This window comes from Lynx canadensis, chromosome B3, assembly GCF_007474595.2.
Source record: "Lynx canadensis isolate LIC74 chromosome B3, mLynCan4.pri.v2, whole genome shotgun sequence".
NCBI classification, from domain to species: Eukaryota; Metazoa; Chordata; class Mammalia; order Carnivora; family Felidae; genus Lynx; species Lynx canadensis.
The window spans coordinates 6,560,719-6,586,913 of NC_044308.2; the positions used below are offsets into that span (position 1 = coordinate 6,560,719).

Sequence of the window (26,195 nt, forward strand, 5' to 3'; positions counted from 1 at the left end):
CGGAAGGAGCAGCAGGGCCAGGAGCCGAGCCATGAAACACCCGCGGGACTGAACCGGGAGAAGAGACGGAGCCTGGCTTGGCTTAGCTGGGCGACCCGGCACCGTCTCTGTGCCCCGCCAGAGTGCAGAGCCCCGTGGAGACCCTGCCTCCAGTCTGGCAGAGCACCTCCTTTCCTGGTCTGGCATCTAAGAGCTGTTGTCCGTGAGGACGCGCCAGATGCTTGTCCTCTGCGCAAATATTTTGATATCCTGGGGAGGGAAGCCTTATGACTCTCCCCTCCCTCCCAGCCCCCGGCCAAGACCCCATGCACCAGTTTCCTGGGGCGGAGGTGGAGAGTGGGAGGCGGCAGGGAAAGAAGAGGGTCCGGGCCTTTTCTTCCAGAAGCCTTGAGTTCCTCCACCGGCCCGTAACCTTAGCGGTGCCTCCGAGGAACATGCAATCCGAAACTCCTCCCCACCCTGCTTAGGACCAAAGGGAGATTGCCCAGGAGTTTCATCTGCTTTCTGGAAGTTTCTGGGACGTTTAGCTTGAGGGGTCATAGAAAATGGTTTTGAACCCCGGCACGCTTCTAGTTCTGTGGGGGTTACTGCAACTAGTAACTACAAGCCCCATCTCCCCCTTTCTGAGTGGGGATGGCCCTGAGATCCTGGAGGGCAGGGGGCAGACCAGGAGCACCAGAGGCGAGACAGCCGAGGGCTCCAGCCGGCCCTGGGAAGTTCCGGGCACACAGCTCCCCTGGCAGAGCCCGGCCCAGGTGCAGGAGCAGGGGTTGGCAAGGCCCAGGAGGGGGAAACTCAGCCCCTGCCCCTTGCAGTGAGGCTCTGTCTTCTCTGGCCAGCCTTTTGCCTTGCGGGGGCGGGGGTGGGGGAAGGAAGCATGGGCCGGAGTGGCACTGACTGACATGGCAGCTGTCATGGTGGTGGTGGCAAGGTGACGGGCAGCAGTCCCTGCTCAAGCATGACTTGAGCCTGCTGCTGACACGGGAGCTCTCAGGCAGACAGAACACAGCTCTTGCCACAGAAGAGAGAGGCGGCGTGGCCAGTGTGGCATGGTGGCTCCCGAGGCCACAGAGGGGCCGTGGAGGTCCCAAGGGCAATAGAGCGGGCAGACGCATGCTCGACTGCTGGAAGATCTTTGGTGTCATTTGGAGCGAGGACCAATTAATTACTTCCACCCATAGCTTCCTTCAAGACAAGGGCACGGGATCAGCTCTGTCCTCTTAGTCTGATGCATGCACCGACCTTGATGCCGTCTCAGCAGGTCTGGAAGCCCTGAAGAAGGTTAGTGTTTTAAAGGTCCCCCAGAGCCCCACCTTCCAAAGTGCAGGCTGGCCCGGCCTGCGTGTCTCTCCTGCGGTCAGATCAGCCAATGCCCCGGAGGAGGGTTGCCACAAGGAACAGCAGGAAGAGTGGGAGTGAGTGAGGCAGGCTTCTCGGTCCCCCTGAAATGGCTGTCTGGAGGGACCTTGGGGGCCCCCAGCCAGGGCCCAGAGCCTGTGGTTAGAAGGGAAGGGTGAAGGAGAAGGAGGGGGTGCAGCAGTTAGTAACATTAGCTGAAGCCGAGACGGCCGTACCAATCTCACACAGGTCCCCTCGGTAGCTGGGAAGGCATAAGCATGTGAAAGAGTCGATGGCGTCCACGCAGGTGGCTCCATTCAGACAAGGGCTTGAGAGGCACTCATCAATGTCTGCAAGAAACCAAGGGCCACCATTAGGACTCCTGCCAGCAACTCCAGCTTTGAAAGCATTGTAGGTTCTTTACGGGTGGCCAGCCCTGCTGCTCTCCAGAGCCCTGGGAGGGGTGGCTGGATTTCCTAAGAACTGTTGCTGCTGCTGCTGCTGCTGCTGCTCTGCCGCCATATTGAAGCGCTGAGCCAAAGATCCAACAAGGGTTTTCCTGGATGTGTGTGATTCTTGACAGGCAAGCTGGGAGCACCGCAGCCAGGTTTCCCCGTGGTGAAGAGATCTGGTGCTTCTGAAGGCAAACACCCATTGCACGGCTCCTCCAAGATGCCTTCTCTGGTGACTATTTCAAGAGGCCTTGGGGTCTGAACCGGCTCTGAACATGGTGGTGAGCGAGGACCCTGGAGGTCAAGTTGTTGAAGTCTGGTTAGAACTCTTTTCTTTCCTATCTTCTCTGTAGTTATGAACCAAGGCAAGGAGGGCAAGGCCATGCATGGAGTACGAGGACAAAAAGCCAGAAGTGGTCTGCAGGGTACTGAGCCAGGAGAGAATGGCACCATGGGATATGCTCATGAGACTCCTTCAGTTTTGGGGGGTTGCAGATACCATCGTTGTCTTCAGTAAATCAGATTCTAGAGTATCTAACAAAGATGAAGCCAGCATCATTCTCTTCACGGAGGAAGAGAAACCAGCCCAACATTTTCCCATGTTCCTTCCAGCTTAGGGCCTTAGAACGTGGACCCTCCAGTGAGTCACAGTTTCTAGAGGGGCTCCATTCTGGCCAGTGGGAACCAGTGTTTGACGCTTGGGAGCCACTGGGGCACCTGCGTGGCTCAGTGGGTTGACCATGTGACTCTTGATTTCAGCTTGGGTCGTGATCCTGGGGTCGTGGATCGAGCCCCGCATTGGGATCCATGCTGAACATGGAACCTGCTGAGATTCTCTCTCCCTCTCTCTCTCTCTCTCTCCCCCTCTGCCCCTCTCCCCTGCAATCTCGAATTCAAATAAATAAATAAATAATAAATAAATAAATAAATAAATAAATAAATAAAGTTGGTGAGCACTTAGTAAGTGGCCACCTATCACCCTGAGGTACGGCAGGCTTATTCCTCCCAGGCACACTCTTCCTCCCTTCTGTTCTTCGGGCCCAAGATGTTCTTTCTGATCCAACCTCTTTGTGGGACTTGAGCTGTTAAGTCATTGGTCTTCGCCTCAAATTTTCATCCAGTAGCCAAGGTGAGAACTGGATCTCCTAATCCAGTTTTTCCGTGTCTTTCTGAGAAGCCAGAGACCTGGGGATCTTTTACTCTCTTCGTATTTATATCATAAAGGCCGCTGCTGGTTTTTTTCTGGGGTGCTTCCCCTGGGAACTTGCTAAAAGGTCTTATGAAGCTCTTCTTCCCAGGGGGTCAATAAGATGCTTCAATGAATGGGTGCCACTGGCTCATGGGGCCTCACGATATATGGCAAAGCCTCAGTGTGTGCAGCTGTGTTTTGTAGCACCTTCAGGACCCGACATATCCACGGGTGGCGTCCCGTGAGCAGCGTCTTGCACATGTTCCAGGATTAGTTCTCGCCTCTCATAGCAGCAGCCTAGACCTCAGAGTCGTCCCCTCCTAAGAAGGTCAAGAACACTTTCTTGTGGATCCTTTTTGCTAGCTGGTGCACAGTAGACGTCTTCAGGATCAGAGTTGGGTTTGTGCAGTGGGTGGCCGGTTCCCACGCACTCAAGTCCTCAGGAGTCTCTCTGTTCCCACGGAGTTCTTACCTTCATCTCGGGGAGTGCACACCACGGACTAGAAACCAACAGTTCCAAGGTTGGAACTGTTCCAAGTGAAACCAAAATGCATGGAGGAAACTGACTGGAGTCCCAGCATGCACTTGGATTCCCAGCATGCACCAGGATTCCCAGCAGCAGCAGTAGCAGCAATAGGTCAGGCCGGTGGGCTGGGCGGAAGCCGGGGCTGCTCTCCTGCTCTCAGGAGAGCCCCTGTTCTCTTTTGTCCACTAAGCGTCATTTGGGTCACAGGAAGCACCTGGGCGAGGGGGGGATTAAGCAAATGTAGGCGCTAAAGCAGTTCTACAGAGCAGGGGACAGGAGTGGCCTGTGGGAGAAGAGCCAGACATCGGCCCTGGGGCCTCTGGCCAACCGTGGGGGAGGGGCAGGAAGTCAGGCCAAGTGGCTCCCTTCACATCATTGGCCCCCAGGTGGCCTGAGGCCCCGGGGGGTGGGGGTGGGGGGGTCGGCAGTGTCCTTTTCCTCCTGGCTTTGGCACACAATCTGAGCAGGGTGAGAGACCGCAACTCGGGGAACCAGTCCTGGGTTCAGAAGCTGTGTTGTGCAGGGCCCGGGGCCTGGCAGTGCCCACCTCTTTCTGTGAAGGGCAGTTGGGACATTGCTCATCTTCTGGAACCGCAAGAGGAGTTGAGCTGGGCTGAGCACAGAATGGGGGACCCCAGACAGGGGGACAGAGGGCGGGGGATGGAAGGGCTTTGGGCAACGGGCAGGACCGCATGAAGGAAGAGAGGAAAAAGAAGGAACCGGTCTTTCACAATCTTCCCTGAGCCAGATGCTAAGTGTCCCCACACGTGACCCTCCCAGGAGCCCTATGGGGCACAGGTGTCAAATGTCGCCAGTACAGGTAGGGGAACACGAGAAGTGGCCTGCCCACGTAGGTAAGCCAGGGGGACAGACTGGAAGAGGTGGAAGAATCTGACACTGAGGCTGGAAGTTGGGCCTCTGTCCCCTGGGGAGGGAGAGGGACACTGAAGTCTTGGATCTCAGCGCCACGTTACCATTTCTGCTGCACCGGGCCAAGGGCCTCCCCTGTCATCTCTGAGCAGGAACCCTGGGGGAGTGTCAGAACTGAGTCCTCTCCCTACTACTATCACCAAAGGGATGATTTGTTCCGGAACCAGGCCCTCTAGAGATACCTCCAACTTAGGGGAGAAAATAACAGAGAATCCCCTGGTAAAGGCAAGGGGAATAAGATATTTCCAAGTGAATCACTTTGGCATCTGAATTGGAGACCTCAGGCCTCCATGCTGAATGGGTCTTGTCTGGTTTTTGCTCCTGTCAGAGCCTAAGGCCCTCCAAGGGAGAGGGACTTTATTTGGCTCATAGAAAAGGCTGAGTGACAGCAGGTATTTTACCTCAGGTGATACCCACTGAAGGGGTTTGCCCAATCATAAAGACTGTGATATGAATGGTAACCCTCAAGTTGTTCAGTGTACAACCTGTGCAGCTATATGTGGTGATCCTGGACATAACTTTCCTGGACAAAGATGGGAGAAAATCCCCTCAAGAAGCACAGAGACCATTTCTTAACCCAGTGGGATGTTCTGCACCCTGCAAAGACCTAGGATCAATCAGATGGACAGACCCAAAGTAAATACATTCGCTTTCTGGTCTATCACAATTGATAGGAGGGTTGCAAGAACATACTTGTCAGTTCCAATTTGCTTTTAACATAAACAGGATAGGGGATGCCTGGGTGCTCAGTCAGTTAAGCGTCGGATTCTTGGTTTCAGCTAAGGTCACGTTCTCATGGTCTGTGAGTTTCGAGCCCCGCATTGGGGTCTGTGCTGACAGTGCAGGGCCTGCTTGGGATTTCTCTCTCCCCCCTCTCTGCCCCATTCACATTTGCTCTCTCCCACACAATAAATTTTAAAAACTTAGAAAAAAAAAACCATAACGAGACGCTTGGGGTGGCTCAGTCAATCTTGGTTTGGCTCAGGTCATGATCTCACAGTTTGTGGGTTCAAGCCCCATGCTGGGCTCTGTACTGACAGTGTGAAGCTTGCTTGGGATTTTCTCTCTCTCCTTGCTCTCTCTGTCTCTTTCCTGCTCCTACTCTCTCTCTCTCTCAAAATAACAAACTTAAAAAAATAACATCACTAAACAGTATAATTGTACAATCAAGTCTTATATTTCTAAAGGTTGATCTTGAATGTAACTTTAATATCCTGCTTCTTAAATTCAATTATAGTTGACCTCTTGAACAACATGGGTTTGTGTGTACGTCCACTTACATGCAGATTTTTTACAGTACTGTAAATGTATTTTCTCTTCCTTATAATTTCCTTTTTTTAAATTAAGTTCTATGCCCCACGTGGGGCTTAAAACTCATGACCCCAAGCTCAGGAGTCACACACTCTACTGACTGAGGCAACTAGGTGCCCGCCCCCCCCCATGATGTTCTTTTCCTCTAGCTTATTTTATTATAAGAATACAATACATAGAAGCACCTGGGGGCTCGGTCGATTGAGCGTCTGACTTCAGCTCAGGTTGTGATCTCACAGCCTGTGAGTTCCAGCCCCGCATTGGGCTCACTGCTGTCAGCACAAAGCCTGCTTCGGATCCTCTCTCCCTCTCTCTCTGCCCTTCCCTGCTCATGGCTCTCTCTCTCTCAAAAATAAATAAAACATAAAAAAAAAAAAAGAGTTCCATATAATACACAGAACATACAAATAAGTATTAATCGATTGTTTATGTATCACGAAGGCTTCTGGTCCACAGTAGGCTATTAGTAGTTGGGGGGGGGGGGTCAGAATTTATACGCAGATTGTCGACCATATGGGGGCTGCACCCCCAACCCCCAGTGCTATTCAAGGGCCAACCTTAATTCCCTGTTAAAACCTGCCCGTAGACTTTTTAGTTACGTCAAGTCATGAAGGTGTGATTCGTGTTTTCACTTGTAACCTGGTATTTTCACTTGCTTTGAAAGCATTTTCCCCCACCCAGGGCTAAGATTTCGCTGAACGTCAAACATTTCTGCTCTAGGGGAAGAGACCGTGTCAGATCATAGATCGGAGTCTCAAGCCTACCAAACGGAGAATGGTGGTTACGACCGAAAAGAGGCTGATTAATTTAAGTTCACGCCCTTCCAACCCCAGAGTTTTAGAGAAAATCCACCCGGCACCGGGGATGGCCGGTGAAAATTGGACGTGAGGTAGCATGTTCCCACTTGGGTGTACACGTAGTTACACCTGTAGTTAACACGTCTTTAAAAAGGATTTTTTAAAAATACAATGCCAGAGACCCTCTTCAGACCAATGATCGCATCAGAGTAGCTCCAGGTGGGGCCCAGGTGCAGTGACTTTAAAAAAGCATCCAGGTGATTCCAAGGAGCACAGGGTTTAATAACCTCCGAGCCAGAAAGCTCAGCAAACGTCAGCACATAGGTGGGGCGGATGCTGCTGCCTTTTTTTTTTTTTTTAAAGTTTATTTACTTATTTTGAGAGAAGAGAGTGGTGATCAGGGGAAGAGGCAGAGAGAGAGGGAGAGAGAAAAATCCCAGCAGCCTCTGCATTCAGCGCACAGCTTGACACAGGGTTCGATCTCACAACACCATGAGATCGTGACCTGACCGAAGTCAAGAGTCGGACGCTTAAACCGACTGAGTCACCCGGTGCCCCGCTGCTGCTTTTTAAGCGGATGGGAGTGGCATAGCCCTGCTTCTAATCGCTAAAGATCTGAATAGTCATCAAGAGTACAGATGAATAATTTGTCAAGAACTTGTCTACGGCATGTTGACGAAACAAGCTGATGGCAACTGTCAATAACTTTCTTTTAAGGACGAAACACAGCCTCCAACCCTCACTTATTAGGTGGAAAGATGACCCTGAGTATTCAAACACTGCCCAGGAATAATGCTATAGCTTGCATTATTCAGCGCCTGAGAACACTGACCTATAGTCTTTCAACAGCCTGTGTTTCCCAGTCCCAGCACAGGACAACAGTGGGTCACCTGTGGAGATTAGCATGCTCCTCCGGCCTTTCGGAAGCATCCTCGACAACCTGCTCTTTGGGATGATAAAGCTTTTCCCTAACCAGCAGAGTAAGAGATGGGGAAGCAGAAGTAATTTTTATTAATACTTTTTGGGCCAGATGCTGTACTCAGGTATTCCTTATTCCTCAGTTTCTCAGCACTGACCGCACAGTGGAGTCACCTGGGTGGTCTTAACCCCCGCCCTTGCCAGATCTCACCGTTCCTGAGTTCAAGCCCTGCGGCGGGCTCCGCGCTGACAGGGAGAAGCCTACTTGGGATTCTCTCTCCTTCTTTCTCTGCCCCTCCCCCCACCTAAACATTAAAAACAATAAATAAAAGAAAACAACCCAGTGCCAAGGTCACAGGACCATTTCAATCAGAAGCTGTGGGTGTGGGACCCCCAGGCCTCAGAATTTTCTAAAGCTGAGAACCACTACCTTGATTGACCCTATTACAAACGGGTACTAAGGGCTTGGCTGTGGGTTTCTCACTGGCCAAGCCCCACTTCTAAAACCTCTCTCCATTCTGGTCGCCCTGAAGTTCATCTTCCGGCTCTTTAAGACCGGCAACTGATTATTATGTTCAAGAGGGAGCTTCCTACTTGGCTGGAGCGTGTTAAACAAGTGAATGAAGACCCCTGTTCTGCATTTGACTCACTCAAAGGGGTGAGGGAAATTACTTGACCGCTCTGTGCTTCCGTTCGAAGGGGGATAACTGCCAAGCTACCCACAGAGCTGTCTGGGAGGAAGTCGTGGGAAGAAAGCCCTTTGGAAATACACCCGGTCAGAGAAGGGCTGTCCTTCCAGCAGATCAATTAGGGTCGATTGCCACCTACTTCTCATTTCATGAGCCCTGCTGTGACTTCTGATCCCAGTGTCCCGTTTTTGCTTAGGGAAGGAGTTGCTGAGGATGGAGGGAGGTGTCAGAAGACACGAAAAGAGGGCGAGGGCGTTCTGGTCCTGGCGACTGTCAGGAAGTGCTGCTGGGCTCCGAGTCTGCTCCTCTCCGACTCAGGCTGAGCTCCCTTAACACCTCACTCGAGACAGGCGGCCCTGCTGTCCTCCCCCTCCCCCCACCCCCCCCCCCCCCCCCCCCCCCGCACACCCCGGAGGGAGGAAGTGCTTGCACACCAGACATGATGTCCGCCAGGGTTGCCACTCACAGGACAGACAGAGCCTTCCCACTGCTGACCGAGGAGTCAGAGCCCCACTGGCTGGAAAGCACACACACAGGGCCTCCCCAGGGTTCCTGCAGGGGCAGCCTCTCTCAGGACAGAGGCAGTGCCCTGCCCTCCCATCGAGGTGGATGACGAGGGACGTGACTCTAGCCCCTGAGGTGACTGTGGCCCTGTGACATACTGCCTCCTAGGTGGCAGGGCCAGGACTGTCCTAGGAGAGTCCACCCCTCTGGCCCAGAGGCCCCCAGTGCTCTTAGTCATGGCCTTGACACTTGGCCAGAGGCTGACCCAGGTGGAGAAAAGAGTGAATTCATAGTCAACCTAGTGCCTGTTTATACAGAATATTTCCTGTGTATGCTGTGTATATACAGCCTATTCTGTATTACATGAGCATATATTAGGAGGTATTTACATATATGTCAATATATACAAACACAGAATCTTTCCTTGTGCACGATGTAATGGCTACCGGAGGATAGGTGCCCAGCCCTATTTGTCTAGTAGTATTTGCTTCCCCCCCAGGGACTCATGGCTCTGATTTTGCACTTGTCCTAGGAAAGACCCTGGGACAGAGGCTGGGGTGAGGGCGTGGGGGCAGTGCGGAGACCCAACCCAAGAGAATGAGCTTGGAGGTAACTGGGCATCTCTTCCCTTCCGGGTGGCGATCTGACAAGATGAGTGTTCGCATGGCACAGACCTCCAAGTGTTCAGGGAACACGGGTAGATTCTCATCATCTCGTTCGGGGCGCCACCTCCAGTCAGAGGACTCCCCAGGCTCCTCACCTGTCCCACAAGCTGCTTCAACCCATGGCTAAGGACAGAGGGCCCCAGGGGTGGTGGGTGCCCAGGGGCAGGGGGCTGCCAGGTCACGGCCCGACTTGCCACCGTGAACCCTGGAGCTGGGGGTGACAAGTAAGTACTGCCTGCCGTTTCCCTCAGGGCAAGAAGGGGACCCGAAACCCACCCAGGGTCAGGCACGGAGGGGTCTGCAGCGTTTTCCCAGAGAGGGTGGCTCGGCCCGATGCAAGACAGCCCTCTCGGAGGCATGACCTGCTCTTTCCCGTCTACATCCTCGCTCCACACTTCTCAGAAGTGATGTTTTCCCTTCAAAATTCAAGCATATGTTGTGTTTGACTCATAAAACAATCTTTGGCTTGGGGCGCCTGGGTGGCTCAGTCAGTTAAGCATCCGACTTTGGCTCAGGTCATGATCTCACGGTCCATGAGTTCGAGCCTCGTGTCGGGCTCTGAGCTGACAGCTGGGAGCCTGGAGCCTGCTTCGGATTCTGTGTCTCCCTCTCTCTCTGCTTCTCCCCCGCTCATGCTCTGTCTGTCTCTCTCTCAAAATAAACATTAAAGAAATTTAAAACAATCTTTGGCTTAACAAAAAGATGAACTACCTTTTAGTTTAACTACTTGAACTTTATCTCCTAAACTCCACGTAGAGTAGAATGTTTACCCTGTGGCTTCTACACTGACGCGTCACTGCATACCTCTCCTCTCCGGTCTGAGAAGTCCGAGCCTCCGCTGGCCTCGGTTGCCTCCTCTGACCTGTGGCCCCTTCTAGGGACGAAGGAGTCGCCTCCTGCCCCTGCCTGCACCCCCACGGCCGATGAGGGTCTTACCTATGTTGCAGTTCTTGCCGGTGGGGCCAGGGGGGTACAGGCATGTGATGTGTCCCTCTGTCTCCTGGCAGATTGCACTGCCACAGGGCTTCTTGGCACAGTACCTGGCAGGGGCTGCGGCTCTCAGGGAGGCGCTGAGCGTCAAGAACACAGAGGCCTGGGGTTGTGACCTCAAGGTCGGGGCACAAGGACCCCTGAAGCCCACAAGGCTGCTTTGGGTCAGCATGTTTTTGGAGTCTCTGTCCTTCTTGGGCACCTAGCCCTAGCATCCTGGGGGAGGGGGTGGGGCTCTTTGACCGGGAAAGGTCTCTCGGCCCAGAGGGAGGGGCAAGGGATCCCAAGGCAAAAAGCAGGGGAAAATCATCGGCTTCCAGTGCCTGGTGCTTGGGCTGCGTCGAGGTGAGACCATCACCATTGTACAGAGAAGTCGCCTGTACTGGGGTGGGGACTAAATGACACTTTAGGACAGCCAAGATGACACTTCATACTTTCCTAAATTGTGCAGGTCTTATCCCTACACGAAATAAATATCTGGGCATAGATGTCATCAGATTCGTTCTCTCCTCTCACGAAGAAAGAGAAACTCCACGGGGAAGGGGCGTGAGTAGAATTTCTAGCATCGTGTAAACAGTCATCCTCCTCTCTCCCTCTGCCAAGTACAGATAGTTGAATTCACATATCAATGTTCTTGTGATGTACGCCACTGTAACAGTAACAACCACTAATCACTAAGTGTGTGCCATTGAGAAGCAGGACGCTAAGTGCTTGCTCGGTATATATTTATATCCTGTTTAATAGTCCCTGGTACTATTCCCATTTTACAGGGGAGGCTCAGAGAGGTTAAGAAACTTACCTGAGGCTGCACAGCTAATCTGTAGTGAAGCTTGAATTTACACTGCCTCCTACTATGCTACAGCCTGAACTCCCCGAACACATTAAAGGAAAAAAAGAAATCCCAACAATACCTGCAACGGTTACCGCGGATTCATCTGTCCCTCCTGGAGGAGTTGGGATGGAAGCATCTATGGGGAAGGTGGCTGTTTCGGCTGTTTGGGTCTCTTCTCCTGAGTGCAAGGGGCTTGAGGACTCGATTTCTAGGTGTGCCTCTGCAGGGCGCTGCGTCTGCTGGGTCCATTCAGACTCTGGCACGCTGGTGCTGATGACCACGTCCAGCCCTGACGTGTGACCAGACAGGTCTCCGCCGATTTCAGTCCTGTCTCCAGAAGCCATCGGAGTGGCCGAAGCCCAGCCCGATGCCTCTGTGCCCACATCGTGGGTGGTGGTTGGCTCCTCCCGCGCTTCCGGGGTGGCCGAGCCCTCCCCGGGGCCTTCCGGAAAGGCTGAGGTGCTGCCGCTCACCGCCAGGCCTGAGCCTCCCTCCACATCAGCGTCGGGGAAGGTGGAGGTGGCTTCACTCACATCAGGGGACCCGGAAGCCCCTCCGCTCGCCTCAGGGGCAGCAGACGCCCCCGCTCCAGCCTCAGGAAAGGCAGGTGTCTCGCTGCTGGATTCCGGGACCGATCCTACCCCAGACCCGGGGAACGTGGGGGTGGCTCCACTAATTTCCCCAGACGCAGAGGCTTCTCCACTGGACTCGAAAAGCCGGGGTGTGTGTGTCACAGGGGGTCTTTGTGCAAGTTCCTGGGACACCGTTGGTTCAGTGACACCCTCCACGAACTCAGAAGTGATTAAAGTGACTTCTGGAAGTCCTGAGGCCTCTCCACTGGTGCCCGTGGCCGCAGAAGATTCGCCACTAACATCCACAGTGCCAGAAAAGTCCCCACTAAAATACGGAGTACTTGATGGCTCCCCACTGGGCTCCACCAGCCCGGACTGCGGCCCGCTCAGGTCCAAAAATCCCGAATGGTCTCCAGACACGTCAGGTGCTCCAGAATGGGCACCACTGAGTTCCACAATGCCCGAAGGCCCTTCTCCTGCTTCTTGGGCTGTTGGGGCCTGGGTTACAGATTCCACCAAAGTCCTGTCTACAAGAGACACAGTGGGGAAACCAGAAGCAAGTCCACTGCCGTCATATGCTCCTGAGGGCAGGCTGCTCCCCATCTCTGCCCCGGAGGATTCTCCACTGACCTCAGCTACTGCACTTGGCAGGCCACTGAATTCTGGAGGCGGGGGAGGTAAACCCGCCGGAGTCAACTGCTCCAGAAGACTGTCCACTGACATCCACCATCCCAGATGTGCCTGACAGACCTGCCTCCCCTGAAGGGAGTCCACTGAGTTCCACAGACCCCAAGCCTTCTTCTTCTTTAAATGTAGTTGGGGTCACTTCGACCAAACTGGTGTCCACAAATGTAATGCCAGAAGATGCACCGCTGCCACTCCCGGCACTGGGAACCAGGTCAGGGATTCCAGAGGTCGCGCCGCTGACACCAGGGACCCCAGATGTTTCCCCACTCAGGTCGGTTATGCCAAATGGTTGACCACTGCCAGAAAGAACTCCAGAAGCTTCTCCACTGACATCCGGTTGGCCGGAGACCAGTCCACTGAGCTCAGTCACTGCAGATGTTTCCCCAGAAAACCCTGATGCCTGCCCACTGACTTCAAAAAGCCCAGATGTTCCCCCGCTGATGTCAGGAAATCCTGATGGCTGTCCACTGACACCAAAGAATCCAGATGTTTCCCCACTGGTGTCAGGAGACCCAGAGGCTTGGCCACTGAGTTCAGCTCCTGACGGGAGTCCGCTAACTGCCCCACTAATGTCCAACTCGCTGAAGGGCAGCCCAGATGTTTCTCCGGCACCACTAATGCCAATAGTCCCCCTCCCTTCCAGTTCGCTTGCAGTGGTGGCTGTGACCACTTCCACCAATGTAGTATCCACTAGGGAGACGGTTGGGAATCCAGAGGGAAGTCCACTAAAGTCAGGTAGGCCAGAGGATGGGCCACTTCCAAGGTCCACCCCAGAATACTCACCACTAAATCCAGATGGAAGGCCACTTGCTTCTGGAGCTTGCCCACTTCCTAGAGTTCCAGAAGGTATTCTGCCTAAGTCCAAGTCTCCGGAAGCTGACCCAATCAAGTCTTCTTTTCCAGAAGGCAACCCGCTGAGTTCCTCAGCTCCAGAAGCAGAGGTCTCCAGACCCTCCCCTCCAGAATAAAATTCACTGAGGTCCCCTACTCCAGAAGCAGAAGTCTCTGGATGACCCTCTACTCCAGAAGGCAGCCCGCTGAGGTCCCCTACTCCAGAGGCAGAGGTCTCTAGACCTTCTCTTCCAGAAGGAAGTCCACTGAGGTCCCCTATTCCAGAGGCAGAGACTTCTGGACCTTCTCCAGAAGGCAGCCCGCTGAGGACCTCTACTCCAGAGGCAGAGACTTCTGGACCTTCTCCAGAAGGTAGCCCGCTGAGGACCTCTACTCCAGAGGCAGAGACTTCTGGACCTTCTCCAGAAGGCAGCCCGCTGAGGACCTCTACTCCAGAGGCAGAGACTTCTGGACCTTCTCCAGAAGGCAGCCCGCTGAGGACCTCTACTCCAGAGGCAGAGACTTCTGGACCTTCTCCAGAAGGCAGCCCGCTGAGGACCTCTACTCCAGAGGCAGAGACTTCTGGACCTTCTGCAGAAGGCAGCCCGCTGAGGTCCCCTACTCCAGAGGCAGAGACTTCTGGACCTTCTCCAGAAGGCAGCCCGCTGAGGACCTCTACTCCAGAGGCAGAGACTTCTGGACCTTCTGCAGAAGGCAGCCCGCTGAGGTCCCCTACTCCAGAGGCAGAGGTCTCTAGACCTTCTCTTCCAGAAGGAAGTCCACTGAGGTCCCCTATTCCAGAGGCAGAGACTTCTGGACCTTCTCCAGAAGGCAGCCCGCTGAGGACCTCTACTCCAGAGGCAGAGACTTCTGGACCTTCTCCAGAAGGCAGCCCGCTGAGGACCTCTACTCCAGAGGCAGAGACTTCTGGACCTTCTCCAGAAGGCAGCCCGCTGAGGACCTCTACTCCAGAGGCAGAGACTTCTGGACCTTCTCCAGAAGGCAGTCCGCTGAGGTCCCCTACTCCAGAGGCAGAGACTTCTGGACCTTCTGCAGAAGGCAGCCCGCTGAGGTCCCCTACTCCAGAGGCAGAGACTTCTGGACCTTCTCCAGAAGGCAGCCCGCTGAGGACCTCTACTCCAGAGGCAGAGACTTCTGGACCTTCTCCAGAAGGCAGCCCGCTGAGGACCTCTACTCCAGAGGCAGAGACTTCTGGACCTTCTCCAGAAGGCAGTCCGCTGAGGTCTCCTACTCCAGAGGCAGAGACTTCTGGACCTTCTCCAGAAGGCAGCCCACTGAGGACCTCTACTCCAGAGGCAGAGACTTCTGGACCTTCTCCAGAAGGCAGCCCGCTGAGGTCCCCTACTCCAGAGGCAGAGACTTCTGGACCTTCTCCAGAAGGCAGCCCGCTGAGGTCCCCTACTCCAGAGGCAGAGACTTCTGGACCTTCTGCAGAAGGCAGCCCGCTGAGGTCTCCTACTCCAGAGGCAGAGGTCTCCAGGCCCTCACCTCCAACTTTAGGAATGCTGGGCCCTGTAATTCTATCTTCATCCCCGGAGGCCAGTCCACTTTCCACAGGCAGGCCTGAGCCCACTGCAGAGGTGAGACCACTGGAGTCAAGATCTCCAGAGGGCAGTCCACTTGAAATTTCCCCTGAGGGCTGTCCACTGGAGTCCAGACGTCCTGAAACTTCTCCACTGCCTGTGAAGTCACCACTGACTTCGGGTACCCCGGATACCTCCCCAGAGCCTGGCAGTTCAGTCCCACTGGGCACTGGGGGGGCAAGTGTGGATGGCTCCTCCCAGGGGAAGGGCTCCTCCGAGGGGGCTGGCTCCTCCGAGGGGGACGGCTCCTCCGAGGCTGAGGGCACTTCCGTTCCAGAAGGGCCTTCTGTGCTCTCCTCTGTTGCTGCGCTGGTGGGAGGCCATGTTGGAGGGATCCCTGTAAGAAAGGAAGAAGAAAGATGAGGTGTGGATTTAGTAACCCTGCCCTATTTAAGCTCACTCGTTCCTTCCACAGCAAAATGTTGCTTGAGAGGTGTGTTTAGACATTTTCTAGTGGAGCCTTGCTCAGTGTCTGGGGAAGGCAAGGAAGGAGGGGACCAGGAAGCGCCTCACCTGGTCGCTGTGCTCTGTGAGGCTCCAGGGGATGTCATCCCCATGGAAGTAGGGGCCTGGCTCCCATGAAAAGTAATCAAGGGCACCTCTCAGGCACCTCCATACTCGGATCTCTTATCTAAATCCATGATTTCCGAAGTGTGGTCTCTGAACCAGCAACACCAGCATTGTCTGGGAGCTTGATAGAAAAGCAGATTCTCAGATCTCACCCCAGTCCCACTGGTTCAGGGAGTCTGGGGTGGGGGCGGTATGTTGTCTTTTTTTTTTTTTTTTAATGTTTATTTATTTCTTTTGAGAGAGAGAGAGAGAGCGAGTGGGGAAGAGGGGCAAAGGGAGGGAGGGAGAGGGAGAGGAAGAGGAAGAGAGAGAGAGAGAGAGAGAGAGAGAGAGAGAGAGAGAGAGAGAGAGAGAGAGAGAGAGAACCTTAAGCAGGCTCCACACTCAGTGCACAGCCCAACCCAGGGCTCGATCTCAGGAACCATGAGATCATGGCCTGAGCAAAAATCAAGAGTTGGATACTTAACCGACTGAGCCACCCAGGCACCCCAGCTCGTTGTCTTTTTTTTTTTTAATATTTATTCATTTTGGGGAGAGCACAAGCAGAGAAGGGGCAGAGAGAAGGGGACAGAGGATCTGAACTGGGCTCTATGCTGACCGGTTGACTGCAGAGAGCCTGATACGGGGCTCGAACTCACGAACGGTGAGATCATAACCTGAGCCGAAGTTGGATGCTCAACCCACTGAGCCACCCAGGTGCCCCAGCATGTTATCTTTTAATAAGCTCCCCCACCCCCGAACCCTGACAACACTGATGACCCCTCAAGTTTGAGAATCATTCATCCAAAACCATCCCTTCAAGGCAGGGGAGGCCAGCTGGTGTTGTTTGCAAAAATACATCAAGTACATCAACTTTTTCAATTCTGAGAGTGCTATTACAGAGGATTTGGAAAACAGAGGAAAGAAGCCCCATCATGCTAAATAATCATGATTGCATTATTTTTTTTTCCATGTTGTTTCCTTGGGCATTTAAAAACAACCTAGCTGGGATTGGACCTCGCGTGTTCCTTTGGGCTCATTTCTTTTTTTTAAAAAAAAAAATTTTTTTAACATTTATTTATTTTTGAGACAGAGAGAGACAGAGCATGAACGGGGGAGGGTCAGAGAGAGGGAGACACAGAATCTGAAACAGGCTCCAGGCTCTGAGCTGTCAGCACACAGCCCGACGCGGGGCTCAAACTCACGGAGCGTGAGATCATGACCTGAGGTGAAGTCGGCCGCTTAACCGACTGAGCCACCCAGGCTGGGCTCATTTCTTAGGTAGAGAGCCTGAGCACAGTGGGTGCTATCCCTCCAGGCAGAATCTTGGCGGTGGGTAGGGGGTTCAGGATAGCAGTCGTGGCATTCAAGAGGACTTTAGTTGGGCATATGTACATAAATGCTTATTTTTTTTTTTTAATTTTTTTTTCAACGTTTATTTATTTTTGGGACAGAGAGAGACAGAGCATGAACAGGGGAGGGGCAGAGAGAGAGGGAGACACAGAATCGGAAACAGGCTCCAGGCTCTGAGCCATCAGCCCAGAGCCTGACGCGGGGCTCGAACTCACGGACCGCGAGATCGTGACCTGGCTGAAGTCGGACGCTTAACCGACTGCGCCACCCAGGCGCCCCTATAAATGCTTATTTATTTTTGAGAGAGAGCATGAGCAGGGGAGGGGGAGGGGCAGAGACAGAGGGAGACACAGAATCCGAAGCAGCTCCAGGCTCCGAGCTGTCAGCACAGAGCCCCACGTGGGGCTCGAACCCACGAACCATGAGATCATGCCCTGGGCCGAAGTCGGACACTTACCTGACTAAGCCACCCAGGGGCCCCATTTTGTTAGGTTTCTTTTTAAAAGCAAGTCAATTTAAAGAAAAGGACGTAGAGTTAATAACAGTACAGATGGTTCCCGATATGGTCAATCAGCAAGGTGGTAGGGAACCGGTTTGCAAAATGTTTCTATGGGTCCGTTGGAGCCCCTTCCCGTGGAAACTCCCACTAGCTGCTGCCAGGATCCTGTGCCAAGCCACACACTCAAGCCAAAGAGGACTGTTATTTTTGTCCTGGTGAAGGGGGAGGTAAGGAAAGGGTCACAGGCGGGTGTGGCTGCTGGGTGAGGTCTCTGGGCCAGAATCCCACCTGCTCCACTGACACACCCTCACCTTCTGGCATGGAGGGAGGCCAGGCTTTGCCTTTCTAGCACCCAGAGGAGCGCCGAGCACGGCTGAATTGCTGGGGAACAGTGCCCTGAGCGACTAGATGAGGAACTGGGAAGCTCTGATGGACTCGTTCCTTCAAATGAACGTGCCCCTGGGTGAGGTGACTCTACTAAGCACACACACATTACCGTGCATTTAATTCAGCCTTACGCGGGGATGCCTGGAAGGTTCAGCCGGTTAAGCGTCCGACTCTTGATTTCAGCTCAGGTCACGATCTCACGGTTCATGAGTTCGAGCCCCACATCGGGCTCTGTGCTAACAGTGCAGAGCCTGCTTGGGATTCTCTCTCTCTCCCTCTCTCTCTGCCCCTCCCCTGCTGGTACTCTCTCTCTCTCTCTCTCAAAATATAAATATACAAATAAATATTAGCATATCCAACGGCCCTGAGAAGGTCTGCAGTGAGGAAACCTGTTAATCTTTCTGTAAGCCAGCATTTCCCTTATGGCCACAAAACACTTTTTCCAACAGGGTAAGGGGCCTAGAAACTTTCATCCAATCGAGTGTCATCTGATTTTATCAGGACAGATGGGGCTCAGGAAGTTCTGGCTGGGGATGCCTGGCCCAGAAGAGACACATAGGAGGAGGAACAAAGCAAGGAGACAGGTCACGGTCACACTTTCAACTACCCTTCTGGGTCCTCACCCCTCTATTAGAGATCCTCCCACAAGAGAGTTTTTAAAAGGCTGGAAGGTAGGGGTGTAAATGCAGGAAGACAGAGTGAGAGGTGCTTTATGAACAAGGCTGCCCCTTTCTTCCCTTGACCGTTGTCCTAGAGGCCAGTTGCGGGGGCTGACGTTGCCCAGAGCAGCACATTCAGCTAGTGTGACACAGAGGGCTGAGGACACAGAGCACATGTCCCACCCTAGGACACACCCCAGAGCCCTAGCCACACAGACCTGGTGGTGGGGAAGTGCCCACTGGGGTGTAGGCCAGTTCCCATTCCGTCTGGTTTTCTGGCTCAGTGGTGAAGTCTGGGCTTGTCGTGGTCTCCTCTCCGGAGGGGACAGCAGCCACACCAGGCACCACTTGGGTAGCGATCCAGTCCTCCACAAAGGGCGTGGCTGTGCCACCCTCTTCTTCTCCTGGAGAGGGTGCTGCTGAGACACCTAAAGAGATGAGGGTGGTGAGAATTCCTTCCTACCAGTGACCCATCCCAGGTTGGCCCTTCTCAAGGGGGGCTAGAAGATTCCGAGAGGGGCCAGGCTGGTGCAAAAACCTTGCTAGACCTCGACAGCCCCCCCTCCCCAAACCCAGTGAGATGGCTTCTGTCTTCCTCAATAAGAGCTATCTGCATCAATTACACAATTTCGATACGCACACACCATCAGCACACACATTATTTCAGGGCGGTCTGGGACATCTCTTCTGCAGAATCTATTATACATGCCAGGCATTGTTTAAAGGTGTTATGTATATAAAATCATTTTATCCCACAACAGCCTTATGAGATAGGTACTATATCATTTACAGCTAGGGAAACTGAGGCACAGAGTTAAATGACTCGCCCAGGGTCAGTGGCTTATAAGAGGCAGATCTAGTCTTTGAAGGAAAGAATCTGGCACCAGCCCCCGCTCTCACCTACGGCATGACGCTGCCTTTCCTGGGGACAGAAATTATGGGTCAAAAATAGGAGGCTGTGATTTAAAATCCATGAAGTCACCCCAGCACTGGAGGGTGAAGGAGGGACTTATTGACTGGGGGTAACTGTTTTGGTTTGGGGGAAACCGGAGGTGGGCTTGGTCGGGAAAGAGGCCAAAACCTCTTGGCAGTTACAGAAAAGGCCGAGTTCACGGAAGGTCGGGGACTGTGCACGGGGGGGGGGGGGGGGGGGGGGGCGGTGCATGGGTAAACATTTACAGGGAGACTAACTGGTGTGGCTTCTGCTGCCCGGGGGCCCCGACAGCGGTACTGGCACAAGAGCCTCGACACATCATCCTCTGGGAGGGGTTTGGCTTTCGTGAGGCTGGCGGTGCGGGGCTGAGCTTTCTCCGAGCTGGGTTTTAAAAGGTGACCCTGGAAGTCTGAGAAACTTGGCAAAGCTCAGGTCTTATTTTTCATTAACTTTGTTTTGGAATAATTCTACATTCACAGGAAGCTACAAAGACACTCAGCTTTGATGCATCATATATAAAACACGGCTCAAGCTGCGACTACAACCTACGTACGTTCCAGTCAGTGCTTTCAGACCCGAGGATCTCATCCCTTCAGAGCTCCGCCCTAAGCCTTGGCCACGCCCTAGCCACGCCCTAGCCACACCCCCTGGGCCGTTTGATGACAGAATTCTCGGACTCCCGCTAGTAAAGTAGTTTGATCCGCACTGGGTCCTCAGCACAGGTCAATTAAAAATCTGAGTTTCTGGTGATTAGTGAAGCGTAATAGAACACTTGGACTCAACTCCTCACAAAAATATCTGGAAGCAGGAGAAACCTTGGCAAGGGTTGCAAATTAAGACGGTATATATATGTGTGCATGTGTATATGGGTGTTATTTACAACAGTAAAGCTAACATTTGCTGAGAATTTACTATGTCCCAAGCACAATGCCAAGTGTTTTGTGTGCACTATCCCAGTTTATCGGTACAGAAACCCTTTCAGGTAGGAACTATTACATCACTATTTTATAGATGAAACAGAGGAACAGAGAGGTTAAGTGACTTACCCAGGGTCACACAGCTATTACGCAGAAGAACTGTAATCAAAATTCAGGTCAACCTGGTTTTAGAGCCCAAGCTTTCACTCGCCTCTCTCTGCCTGTCTCAGAGGAACTTGAGAAGGATGTACTTGCCTTGGGGTCAATGCTCAAGATCATGCTAGCTCCGGAGCTGGCCCTGCCCCAGAGGGACTGACTTTTCCCTCCTTGCTCTGATGGATGGGGACAGCGGGCAGGAGTGAAGGTGTGAAGGGGTGAAGCCAGAGGAGTCACCCCCAGGCAGAAGGGAGGCTGGAGGAGAGGTGAGAACACGTACCTCGGAAGCAGAAGGCATGATGCCGGGACAGTGGGTCTGGGAGGCCTGTCTGGTTGGGGTAAAGGTAGACCGTTCTCACGCCTGGCTTGTCTCCGCCACAGGAGGGCCTCGGGGTGACGATGGGGTAGCGGAGGCTGCCGTCGGACAGCCAGCCAGCATAGCACTTGTCCAGGCCCCGGCTCCAGGCGGCGTAGAGCTGGCCCGTGGAGGCCAGTGTGGCGTTATGGGATTCACAGAATGCCAGGGCCTCCTCGAAGGTGAACTGCTCTGGGCGTGTGACAAAGAACACCTCCCCTGGGGGCAGAGGCAGGTGCAGGTGTGACCCTCATGTCCACAGCCAGAGCAGCCTCAGCTCACCCAGGGGCCGGGGCAAGAGAATTGAAGCCAGTTGGTCACTCTACATGGAAACAGCCTCCCTCCTTCTATTTTCTAGACTGCCCCGTCCCACTTGGGCACCCCCCTCCTCTGCTAAGAGAGGCATTCCCTTGGGCACCTTCCCTCCGACCCCCCTGTGCTCCCTACACCACAGCACTTAAGCATGGAGTACCCGAATGCTGTGGACCTGCAACCCCCACCCCCACCCTGGGGGCTCCTCGAGGGGAGGGGTGGGTCCTGTAGCCACTCTTGGGGTTTCGGTCCCTGCACCCAGAACTGTACCCAGCTGCTTGTCTGAATTGGGGGGAGGAGGTTCACATTTAGTGGACACCTACTGTACCGGGCCCTTCTCATACACATCTCATTTAATACTCACAGAAATCTCTGATATGAGGCACAATCAGCCCTATTTTATAGATGAGGAAACCGAGGCCCAGAGAGGTTAAGTAACCTGCCCCAGGTCCCCCAAACAGGTGAGTGGCTATACCAAAATCTTTCCAGCATAATGCCAGCATTTCCAAAATTGGGTTCTATGGGATAGTAATTTGATGATTATAATTGAAACGAAAAGACGTGAAACACAACAAAATAAAATGTCTGTGGTTGACTAAGCTTGGGCACTTGGCTAAGCAAAGTTAAAGAGGTTTTTCTATTGCAGGACTTCTCAGAGGCTTTCATTTGTTCCAGGGCACTGGGATTCTCCGAGAGGCGGATGGTGGAGACCTCGCCTGCAATCCTGGGGGGACCCACATGAACCATTCCGGAGGGAGAGAAGGAGCTTGGCCCGAGAGAGGGGCTGGGCCGGCCTTTCTGCCCCTGGGTGGGAAGAGAGCCGGGGGGATGGTAATTCCCCCTCCTCTTTGTGTCTCCCCACCAGCCCCCGCCTGGCCGGGGCCCCAAATGCGAGAATGTGGCTTGTACCCTCGAGCCTGTCCACGTAGCAGTAGACATCATAGGTTTCGGACGGTGGCCGGACGCCGTAGGTCCTGACTCCTGGGCTGCTGTCTTTATCACCCACACATGGGGTTCGTGGGCTCACGATGGGGTATCTGCAAAGGAGGGCAGGAGGGGCACCTGAAAGCCTATTCCAGGGGCCGGGAGAGGCGGGGCCCGGGGTGAGGCTGGCAGGCCTCTTGGGACTCTGGCAGGGTGCACTGTCGGTGACAGCAGTCCCCTTACGTGGCAAGCTCCCCGTGTGGCTGAGGAAAGGGTCTGGGGGCCCCTGGGGGGATTCCTGGCTTCAGAAGAGAGCCGGCTGTATAGAAGGGCATTGGGTCGAGCTGGAGGGGACCCGGGCGGGGGGGCCTCGAGGAGAGATTCTCCCTCCCTGTTCCTTGGGGGTCAATGACCAAGGACTTAATGTCACCTGGGGCCCTTCGCCACCGACTCAGGATAATGTGCCTTGGTTCTGGGGGAGAAATTAGGGGAGCGGCCGTGGAGTCATGAACTCATTCATTATTGCACAGTGTGTTGGGTGCCCACTGTGCACTGGGTGCCGTGACAGGTTCTGGCTCCCCAAGCCCGACCCCTCACGGTTCTGGGCTGGAAGCGGGGCTGGGCTCACCCCTCACCTGACAGTCTGGTCTTGCAGCCAGCCAGCATCACACTGCTCGTAGCCTGCTTCATAGGCGGCCTGGAGCTGCTCCGGGGAGGCGATCACTGCCCCGGTGCGCAGGCAGGCCTGCTGAGCCTCCGCAAACGTCAGGGCGTAGCGGGCAGAGCCTGGCCGGTAGTGGAACACAACCCCTGGGTGGGGAGGGGAGGGAGAGAAGGAGAGACGAGGTAGGCTCAGGGCAGGGACTGGATTCCAGCATGCCGGTGCCCATGGGGCGGGTCCTCCTGGCTTTGAGGGCATGGAGGGAGCTCTGGCTCCTTGAGGGGTGACTTCCCTTCACCCCCTCCTTCCTTTCCTGCTTCTGATCGTCTTCTCAACCAAGCTGGTTCCCTCTGCTTCTTCAAGCTGCTCCTGAACTCCATCTCCCTGAGAAAGCCTTTGATGACTCTTCTGCCCTGGGTGTCCCCAACCTTCCTCTTTGGGCCCCTCACTCCCAGACTGCTCATTTGTCCCTTTACCCTTTAAAACAAACGCATTTTTTTCTCATGACAAAAAGAATACATGTTCATTACAGAACATTCGGAAAATACAGAAAAGGCTAAGGAATGCATCAACCGTTAGCATTTCTTCCACTTGGCCCAGGGGCCGGGGGGTGGGCGGCCTCTCTGAAAGTGGCTGTGAGAGTTTTTGTGGGTGTGCCCCGGGCACATTCTGGGGAGTGTCCTCATGGCTTTGGCCAGGTGCCCAAAGGGGCCCCGTCCTTGAGCCCCCCATTTACTCAGCCTTTCCTGTTGTATCCAGCCACACACACATTTGCTTTCGACACTTCCCCGGGTGATCGGCCAGGTTATATCACAGCTGCAAATCCCACATCCTCTGTCCTGTGGCAGGTGCCCATCCGTCCATTGGCGCCTTCTCACATGGTGGCCAGTGGGGCTCTTCCCAGTCCCGGGCCAACCCTCAGACCCGGCCATCGCTGGCGTTACCCCCGGAACTTCCAAACAATTTCTCCTTCCCAACATATTGTATTTCTCTGGGCAATTCAGGCTGAAATCCTGCTTGGTGGCATCATGTGTGTGATGGTGGAAGACAGTGACTATTTGCTCTTCCCCCAGGAGGGGACACCACCAAGGCCCTTAGGAAAGCCACCCCAGAATGTCCTTCTGGTTCTTGGATTGGAGTATGGGGAACAGCTGAGCTCTATGTGACGTGACATCCAAAGTCTCCAGACATTCCTTAAACACCTGGAACACCATCATCCTAGATCAGGGGTTGGCCGACATTTTCTGGAAAGGGCCAGACAGGACAATTTCACTCTTCATGGCTTCAATGGTTTCTGTCACAACTATTCAACTCTGCCATGACAGTCCTAAATTAGCCACAGACATCACGTGGACAAATAGGTGTGGCTTTGGTCCAATCAAACGTTATTTGTGGACATTAAATCTCGAATGGTACATAATTTTCGTTATACGTCACAGAATATTAGAGTATTATTCTTATTTTGACTTCGTGCCCCGACTATCTAAAACTATTAAACTATCCTTAGTTTGTGGGCCTTATAAAAATAGGTGGCGGGGCGCCTGGGTGGCTCAGTTGGTTAAGCGTCTGACTTCGGCTCAGGTCATGATCTCCCGGTCTGGGAGTTCGAGCCCTGCATCAGGCTCTGTGCTGACAGCTCAGAGCCTGGAGCCTGCTTTGGATTCTGTGTCTCCCTCTCTCTCTGCCCCTCCCCTGCTCTCTCTCTCTCTCTCTCAAAGTAATAAAATAAAAAAACATTGAAAAAAATTTAAAAACAGGTGGCAAGCTGGATTTGGCCACTGGAACTTGGTTTGCTGACCCCTGTCCTGGAAGGCCAGCGCTGTGAGAAGCCCTGGGGTCACCTTTGTAGAAGGTCTCAAGTGGCTCTGTTCTTTGGGGGTGTCTGATGGGGCAAGAAGGACCCCTGGGCAAAAGAGGCCCAGTTCTTTATTCGACTTCACGTAGACCCATGTGGCATCTTTACCTGCTTGACACATAGTCTGGTTTCTACCTATAACTTCATTAGAAGGAAACGCTCTGTGGCAAAAAAGCATGGAGGTCACCGCTCTGGCCCATCCCCCTTTTTTACAAAGAAGGAGAACCGAGTCTGACAGGAGAAAGCCTTGGCCCAGGTCTCAAGTTAAGCTGAAGGTACATCCCTAAGGCCAAGTTCTTTCCACCTGCCCCTAGCCCCCACGCGGCCCCCTGAGGGGCGGGCACTTACCCCCTGGCAATCGTGGCTGCCCGGGAACCTCGGTGGCGCCTGGGACTGCGGTCACCTGCACCACATGGTCCTCGCTGGTGAAGGCGGTGAAGGCCAGGCCAGGCGTGGACTCCTCGGGGACACCCCAGGGCCTGGTGGCCTCTCCAGTCCTGTTCTCAGCCTCAGGGAAGGCAGTGGCCCCTACTTCGGGGACAAACGTGAAGGGCTCCTCGGGCTCCGGGATAGTGGGGGAGACGTCAAAGATGGGTTTCACAGTAAGGATCACGTTGCCTCGGGCTTCACCCTCGGTGACGTTTCGGGGCAGAGGCAGCTCCACATCAGGCCAGGTCACTGTCTGGATGGTGATGTCCTCCTCACCACCCACCCCGAAGAAGTTTTCTGGGATGTCCACAAAGTCTTCACCTGGGGCAGGGGGAAAGACCGGCTTTAGAGGCTCAGCCTGGGGCTGGCTTGAGGGAGACGGGCATCGGATCCACCGGCTTCCCCCACCAGGGGAGGAAAACTCACGGTGCCTCGGCACCTTGCCGGACCCTTTGCGGGCGGCTTCAACTCTGCGCGCGCTCATTCTAGGAGGCCTTTCCATGTTGCAAAAGAACGCAACATCATCATAGCACGAGATATTGACCAAGCAGCTCACCGCTCAGAAAACCAGTCCAGCTCCAGGATCTGTTCTTGATCAACACCCATTGCCTCCTTACCTATCGTCCAGGTGCCTTGTTGACCATCTGACGTTGTAACTAGCCAATAGGACGTTGTAAATCAGTTACAAAGTGGAACTGGAAAACCTTGCCAAAGATGTGGGAGCTCACGAAACGGATAAAAGTGACATAAGGCACCTGCGTGTGTCTGTCGTGAGCAAACGAGGGTCTGGCAGAAACGACCAGCCCATAATTTAAGAAAGATGAAATCCACAAGGGTGCTACCACTTTGAAAAAGCTGCTAAGGATACTGAAAGGTTAAGAGAGGCTTTGGGGGAAATCCTCATTACTTTTGCAAAAATACCCATCTTCATGTAAGACCAGCTATGACGGTCAAACGTGAAGTGAGCTATGCCATCACACCATCATCAATTTTGTCATAAAGTGATGCAGCCCCATATTACTGGGGGTTTTTTCCCCCTCTAAGAATTAGCATGGGGTTGTGATTCTAACCTAGACTGTGTGGACTATAAGAGAAAAATCTCATTTTTAAAGGTTTTAGTCTAAATTTTCAAAATAAATTGCCTGTCAAACCTCTCCCCCCGCACTCTTTTTAAGTGTGCGTCTTTTATTTTTATTTTTTTTTTTATTTTTATTTTTTTTTAAATTTTTTTTTTCAATGTTTATTTATTTTTGGGACAGAGAGAGACAGAGCACGAACGGGCGAGGGGCAGAGAGAGAGGGAGACACAGAATCGGAAACAGGCTCCAGGCTCCGAGCCATCAGCCCAGAGCCTGACGCGGGGCTCGAACT

General features: G+C 53.6%; 1 protein-coding gene across 1 annotated transcript in view; it reads right to left on the reverse strand.

Moving 5' to 3' along the window:
- ACAN (aggrecan) overlaps window positions 1-26,195 on the reverse strand; it is a 39,204-nt gene that overhangs the window by 4,532 nt on the left and 8,477 nt on the right. Inside the window, 10 exon segments of the mRNA XM_030320253.1 lie at window positions 1,575-1,688; window positions 10,256-10,369; window positions 11,221-12,379; window positions 12,381-12,761; window positions 12,813-15,172; window positions 18,501-18,710; window positions 20,570-20,863; window positions 21,866-21,993; window positions 22,516-22,690; window positions 24,745-25,146. Coding sequence (XP_030176113.1) covers window positions 1,575-1,688; window positions 10,256-10,369; window positions 11,221-12,379; window positions 12,381-12,761; window positions 12,813-15,172; window positions 18,501-18,710; window positions 20,570-20,863; window positions 21,866-21,993; window positions 22,516-22,690; window positions 24,745-25,146 — 5,337 coding nt within the window.